The 7,695-nt window shown below is 49.4% G+C and overlaps 1 protein-coding gene across 1 annotated transcript in view; it reads right to left on the reverse strand.

The window, feature by feature from the left end:
* The window catches only part of EGLN3 (egl-9 family hypoxia inducible factor 3), a 29,788-nt gene extending 22,571 nt beyond the window's left edge, over positions 1 to 7,217 (reverse strand). Inside the window, exon 1 of the mRNA XM_068946429.1 lies at positions 6,807 to 7,217. Coding sequence (XP_068802530.1) covers positions 6,807 to 7,163 — 357 coding nt within the window. The 5' untranslated portion in view covers positions 7,164 to 7,217. The remainder of the gene's footprint in view (positions 1 to 6,806) is intronic.
* Positions 7,218 to 7,695: the final 478 nt, after the last annotated feature.

Below are 7,695 nucleotides of genomic sequence, written 5' to 3' on the forward strand. Positions count from 1 at the left end.
TAATCACTTTGGAAGGCACCTCTGTACAAATACTAACAGTAAGGACCAGCTCCCCTCTCCTCAAAACGCAAGCTCAGCCCACTTTGCTAAGCCAAGGGCGGAAGGGAAGAAGTGGTGTTGTGAACTCTGCACATTTTCCCCAGCGGTTCTCACAGGGATACTTTGCCTTGCAATGCTGTCCACACCCCTGCAAGTCCAAAGGATAAACAGGCCCTGTACCTAGAGGCCTTTATGCCACCTGTATTACAGCGCTTCACCCCACACAGACAAGTAAGGTTTATATTAGCATTCAATGAGCAATCAGCCCTTACACGAAAACAAACTCCAAGCAGCATATATACACTTAGGGCCTACAATAACAGAGATATTAGCAGGCACACGAGTACAGCTACCGCAGCAAGTCTGTGGCTGTAAGAGCTCAAGTAGTGGGGCTAGGAATGGCTTGTACCTCTGCAGTTACGGCAACGGACAAAAAGGTATTAAAAGTGTGCTATTGATAAGCGACAGACTGTTGGAAAAGCTCTCTGCTTTGCCATCATTATATCACTCAGGAGTCTGATAAGGCAATAAGCCTACGCATTGCAGGACTGCAAAACTACAGACAATACATTAAAAACAAACAAAAAAAAACAAACACACACAAAAATCTTGAAAAACCAAATAACTTGCCCTGTTCCCATAAATACCAATACACGTGCACAAACTCAGGATAAACAGACCGCTCTGTTCTTTACCCTGTCCCGGAGCACACACGTATTCCCCTTTTCTTACAGGATTAGCCAGTCTTCCTTTGTGAGACTATGACTGTAGAGCACATGGACAGACTCTTAAAACAACACTGTAGGAAAGGTCACTGGGTGGTCACAGACTTCCCCTGCACAAGAGGAGGAAAAGAGGACCAACAGCAGCTCTCCGCTGGCAAGGGGTCGAGACTAACACACACTGAAGACAACACAATTTTTCCACTGCCAAAAGTGGAGGAAGTCTTCCAGTGCATTTAGTTCAGGCTCTTGAGAGTGACGTTACGTAACAGGTTCCAAATGTTTAAGCTTCTTTTAAGTGACTTTAACACCTAAGTACCAGCTTAAACACCACTCTGTAGAGGTTGTCTACAGGCCAGCTACCTGTAAAATTTCAACCCGTTTTGTCTAATATCCTGTCCCTGTTAAGCAGAGATGTAAGCTGAAAGATTCACCAAGTACCCGTTTCAAAAAAGCATCTTTTGAAAGTTTCAAAAGGTCATTGCTCATGTTTTGAGGAAGAACAAAAACAAGACCTAATATTCCCAGGTTTATACTCATCTAATGCTCTGATTGTCAAGTAAAAATTATACATTCCTGTGTATAATTAACCAGGCTAACTAATCTTGCTTGACAAACACAGATATAAACATAAGTTTTGACACAGAGCCAAAGCAACTGCTCTAGGATCTCAGCCAATGCCAAATTCCTCGGTCTAATATCATAAAACGACTTGTCTGTTGTATTTACAGTTCCAGTGGCTCTGGACTCTGCCAGCAGCCGGCCAGAAGAACAGATTTGAACTTACCCATTATGCTAGAACATGTACATTTGATTAGAAAAAAAGAAAAATTACACATAGTTCTTCCGGATGGCAGTATTCATCAGATTGCCCATTGTAAACTAATTGCAAGGCATGCTGCTATGCAAGTATCACAAAAATCCTTTGTAACATATAATAAACTACTATATTTCTATCGGCAGTATTCCTCTTCAGCTCTGCTGCCAGTTTCCTGTTATCCTGTTCCTTACATCTGCACTTAAAACTAGAAGATGCAGAGTTTCACTTTGCATTTGAATTGCAAAGGATAGAATCGCTGAGTGCTTCATTTTTGTACTTGTGTCTAAAAAGAAAAAATTTCACTTCCTTAGCTGAAGACTTAACTGAGGGACTTGGTAAAAATCACTCAACCTGAGCCTGTGACATTTCATGCATTGGTTAAATCCTCAGAAACAGAGACCTTGGTAACAACCCACCAGACAAAAGGCTATGTTTCAAAAACTACCCAAGAACATCTCATCCTGCAGTAGGTCCAGGGACTCGCTTTGTTTTTCAGCCAACGCACTTGCCAGCCACAAAGTGCCACCACACAAGTTATGCTTCTCCTGCAGCAGGCAGAGGAGGCCCGCAGGGGCTAAAAGTGGAAGATGGAGAAAATATCCCAGAGAAAGAGCCAAAGGCCCTCATGAAGACTGAGGAACATTTTCAAAAGAGCTCATCTCGCATCTTTTATTAACATCAGGCCATAGACTTCATCCCAGATGGGAGCAGTTAGATTCTGAGCTAAAAGCACCAGCCATGGTCTTTCCGACACAGCAGTCGGTTCTTCGAATTATGACTTCTTGTTGTGTTTTCTAACCAGTGGGGCTCACTGGCCTCCAGCGCTCCCATAATGAACGGGAGGTCCCCAAAGGCAGCGCCCACATGGATTTCAAGCCATGACGGCATTCGAGAGGGTACCAGTAACTCATAGCAGGCCACACAGCTGTCAGGCCTGCGGGGCGAAGTCCGCACAGCGCTAAGCCATGCCAGTTCAAAGTACCTTCCACCCCTCACTGGCGACAGCAGCACCTGAAACGCTGACTCAGCTGAGGTCACAGCCCCAAGAGGCCCTATGCCACAGCCGCCGGGCACCGCCACCACTGACGGCATGGCTCTGGGACCCTGCCTGACCGCAGGGGTAGCTACCCTTCTCCAGCAGGAGCAAAACGTGACGGGGGGGGAAACCACATCCTCTCAGCAGCAGCTGAGCTGTCCACATCCCACAGGGAACGCCGCTTTTATGTTTCTGCACGCTGGCCAGCCATCCCCGTTCCTGCCGGCCAGCCTGAGCCCTGCCTGCCCGCAGGGGGGACTTCCCGGGCCAAGGGCCCGCAACAGCCCAGCTCCCCAGCCTCCGCAGCATTTCAGAGGTTGCCAAAGGGACAAATATCCCAAACTCCACAGTGTTTGGCACGTCTGCAACTTTGCACTTTTTTTTTTTTAAATAGCATTTCTCTTGTCTTGGAGCAAAACTTTCTCAAGCTTCTCCTCCAGAATATTTTCCTGCCTTTTTTTAAATATTGTCTCTAATTTATTTATAAAGCAGGGTTTTTTCTACAGAGCAAACATCTCTGTTCCTACAAAACTTTATGCAACTTTCCCCTGGGAAGCTTTACAACCTGTGGCAAGCCTCCATGCCATCTCTGCATCTGAGCTATGTTCATTTGCAAAAAGGCTGTGAGTCCGTTACAAATGGAGCTCTTTTCACCACCACCATTCCCAAAAGCTGCCCCAAACCCCAACTAGCTCCAAGAAGGGACTCCAACACCTGAAAAGGCAGATGCTGCAGTAGATCATCTTCCTGCTCGTGGCCCCTGGAGCATCATTTGATTCAGGGGGCATTCTGGGCCACTGGCCTCAGCGCGAAGCTGTGGCATCACTTCCCTACCCCAGCCACCAAGCAGCTTTTCTGTACAAAGTGTCAGAGCTGCAGCATACGGGAGACAAGTCCTTAAAAAGGAGAGTGAGCTCTGCCTTAGGGTCAGAGCATCCCTCCACACAAGGATGTGAATCTTCTCACACCAAGGAACAAAACTGAACCTAGGTCAACAGTACTTATGGCGAGATCCTTCACCAATAAACTACTATAAAAGGTGAATCATTATATTTTATTACTAGAAAATGGAAACTCTAGTTTAAAAGAAAGCAGAAGCCAACATTGTGCTGGGTCTGTTGGTGAAAGAGTCCTTCAGAAGAAGGTTATCTGGTTACTTTTATCTTAACCATGTCAGCTAGTATTTTAAAATATGACTTATCACAAAGTGATTTGGATCACAGGTCTGCAAAGATGAAATGCTGTTATTTCATGATCAGTCCTCAAATACCAACCAACTGCTCTTAAGTGTATCCAGTACCCTTATAAAATGCAACTTCCATCTATTCTCTTCGATGCAATCTTGACTTTCTTCAAATGCGGTTGAAAGTCATTTCGAAACAGCAAAATCTTAACTGACTCAGTTCTCACAACAGGCAGCTACAAGGAAAGCTGCCTTTATTCTACAAAAGTTTTTCATGCCTTCTTATGTTTGTGTAGCTATGAAAGCATGAAGTACTAGGCAGCCAGTAAGCTCACAGGCATTCATTTACTCTCCCCCTCTTCCAATACTTAGACTGAAAATTAAAGTCTTACTATTGTTTAGAAAGCATAAACCTCTGAACAGTGATAAGCCTGACTTTACCTTGATTCATTTCCATGTCGAGGAGTTACCATGTAGCCAAAGCCTTATATTTTAAACAAATTGCTCTGGACTCTTAGCCCCATTTAACTCCTATATCTTCAAACCACAGATCATAATAGTGTACGTCAAGACACAGAGTTCTGATCCAGTTGTGTGGAAGCAAAACAAAACATCCAAAAACATGGAGCTGTGAAAGTTTTCTAGGCATCCAAGAAATTAAAAGTATTTTTAAATCTGTATATAATCTATTTGATAAAAGTATGCTGAATATAAAATTAGGATTTTTGTGTATGCATTCATAAGATTTCAAATAGGTAAGAAAAATGAGCTGGGTTAATGGTAGACAGGAAATGTCCATAGATAACGTGGGAACCTTCATGGACTGTAGGAGTCATTTGGTTAGTCAGAAGAATAATCTTCCTGTTGAAAGCATCTCACATCTCAGCTACAGCTGACAACTGCTACTTCAGAGCCTCACATATCCATGGTATTCATTATTATAATTAAGGAATTGGTTACTGTTAGTTTCTGATTAAATTCCTCTGTATTTTACAAACCATACTGAGTCCCTTTCAGTCCTGAACTGATGCGTAGTGTTTCTGTGTGCTGTTTGGAGTCTATCAGCTTCCTTGCTAAAGAATAATAGCCAAAAGGCTCTCCACAGTGAAGTAGTTTTGTATCTGTTTATAAAATGTGTCCTGTTCCGTTTGCTATTACTATTCGTATAAAAACAACGCAAAAAACTTAGTTTTAAAATCACCTCTACAACCTCAGGTCACCCTCCAAAAGACTCTTCTCCCTAGCCAATGTCAACTGCTCTCATGCATCCAGTTGCTTCTATTTCTCCGAATATCTTGGTAAAAAATGCAGGACAACCTCCTTTCACACTGGTCTAACTTTAATGCAAGCCCCTATTTCCTCCCCTGTGTGGCCAGTAATGCAGCAATGTATTTTGAACACTAATAAGGCAAATAGAAACCACCCAGAGAAAGTACTAGGCTGCCCTTAAAGACATGCCATACCAGACAGGTCAGGTGTACCTACTAACAGCAAATACAGTCCCATCAGGAATAAGCAAACTCCAGTCTCCCCTCATTTAAACTAAATCTACCCAAGCTTTAACTGGATTGATCAACAATTCACTGGAGCTAAGCATAGGATCAATGTTTCAACATTTTATTATTCCCACTGTTGTGTTTTCTCATGTGTGCGTAATATGCAGATTTTAAGGTCTTCCCAAGCACCTGGTTAAATGCTATCACATTTATTCTTTTTCTTCATTTGCTATGGAGGGGAAAAAAATAAATCTCAGCACCACTCATATCCCCTTAGTTCAAGGCAAGTTAAAACCAAAAGAAATGCAAAACATTTCATTTTTGTCATTTTTACAAATGTTCACCTTTTTAATTTCTAGCACATCCCATCAAGAAGTGAGCAAGCTTTTAAAGGGGGCTATATGTTATAGAATTCAAGTCACAAATAAAGAGCAGGGACATTTTCAGCATTCAGGGCAACAACAACAAAAAAAAAGTTAGTTCCAAGTAGGTCTACTTTGCCACAGCAAAGGAGACCAGGAAAGAAAAGCCAAGTTAGCCCAAAATGAAATGATGGCACTGCAAGTGCAAAAAAATTTCATTGGGAAAGGAACCTAAAACAGCAGAATATTAAGTGTCTTCTCCATTTCTAAAGGAAGAAAAGCCCAGGAGAACCCCTTTCTCCTTCAAAAAGTTTGATGTGCGCAAGCAGAGCATCCCTTATTTTGTATCACATACTCAATACAACAAGGATAACTTCTTCAGCTGTAGGACACTGGTTATGAGGTGGAACATCAAAACTGGCGCGGCTAACACGATCACATGGGTGCAAACAACCAAATAATCAGATCTGAGCCGTGTACGTGCACAAGGCGGGGTAGGGAGCTTTTCTGTCCATCTGAAACAGTCTTCCAAAGAAAGCCCTGGCCAAGGCTGGACTTTTTAGGCGGGGATCCTGTGGGATCACAGCGCTGGCCGCCCTGGCAGTGCCCAGCCGGCCGCGGCCGGGGCGAGCGGCGGCAGCCGCGGGGTGCAGCCGGGGGGGCTCCACCCTGGAGCGGGTGCTGCCCGCTGGGCACGGTCCCGGCAGCACACGGCTGTGCAGGCGGGGGCCTGGCTTCAGTCCGACTTTATAAGCCAGCAAAAAAGCTGCGCAGGACCTCGGCGAAGTCCCAACGCCCGAGCAGCGCAATGACCCTGCCCGCTGCCCTGCTGGGCCCGACGGACCCCGAGCAGCAGCTGACAGCGCTCCCCGCCGGCGGCTCGGCCGCGTTTTGAAGCGACCACCACCACCACCACCACCTCCCTCCCTCTCTCCCAGCCTCGCCAAGCGCTGGAGAGCGGCAGCTCCCGCCCGGGCATCCCCCCGCGGCGCTCCCGGCCCGGCGCTGCTCCGAGGCACGATCCGCGCCTCCGGGCCACCCCACGCCGCTTCCTACACGCGGAGGGGCCACCAGGGCAGCCGGGGGGGGGGGTAAGCTTCCCCTGCGCGCCGGCAGGAGCTCGGGGGGGTGACCCGGCGCCCCCTCACCTTGGACCGCTCCTTCACGTAGTACTTGCCCAGCCGGCTCCCGCAGTACATCACCAGGCGGTCTATCAGCGTGAGCAGGAAGCTGATGGCCTCGCAGCCCTCCTCCGTGCCCCCGATCCACTTGATCTGGTCGCCGCGGAGGTGCCGCTTGGCGACGCCGCGGCTGGGGCCGGCCAGCTGCCCGTCGGCCAGCTCCCCGTCGCGGTGCATCCGCTTCACCCGCTCCAGCACGCGGTCCCCCACCACCTCGCCCAGGAAGTTGTCCAGGTAGCAGAAGCCGATGTCGTGCAAGCAGGGCACCACGTACTCCAGCGCTATCCGCTCCAGGTCCAGCCGCATGATGTGTCCCAGCGGCATGGCGCCGCGGGGCCCGGGCTCGCCGCTGCCCCGCCGGCCCCCACGCCGGCAGGCGATGCCGGCCGGGCCGCCGCCGGCCCCGGGCCGAGCCGGCGCAGCCGCGGCGCGGAGAAACTTTCGCGGCGGCGAGCCGCGCTACTCTCCGCTCCGCTCCGCGGCCGGGCAGCCTGCCGGCTCCACACCGGAGGGCACGGCGCCGGGGCGGCCGCAGCCCGCTCCGCCGGCCGCCGCCTGACCAGCGTGCGCGACGCGACCTGCCCTGCCCTGCCCTGCCCTGCGCTCCCCTCCCCTCCCGCTCGGCAGGCGCCCTCGGACGGATCGACCCGGGCGGCAGATGGCCCCGCGCTGTTTAATACGCCTGCTACGTGCGGGATGTGTTCTCGCTCGCCGCGGCCGCACGTGGGTGGAGCCGCCCGCCCGGCCCGGCGCGGCGCGGCGCGGCTCGGCTCGGCGCGGCGCGGCACCGCACGGCGCGCCCGCCGCCCGCCCCGCCCCGCCCCCTCCCCGCCCCCCGGCGGCGGGCAGAGCCAAT

Source organism: Struthio camelus, chromosome 5 (assembly GCF_040807025.1).
Source record: "Struthio camelus isolate bStrCam1 chromosome 5, bStrCam1.hap1, whole genome shotgun sequence".
Taxonomy (NCBI): Eukaryota; Metazoa; Chordata; class Aves; order Struthioniformes; family Struthionidae; genus Struthio; species Struthio camelus.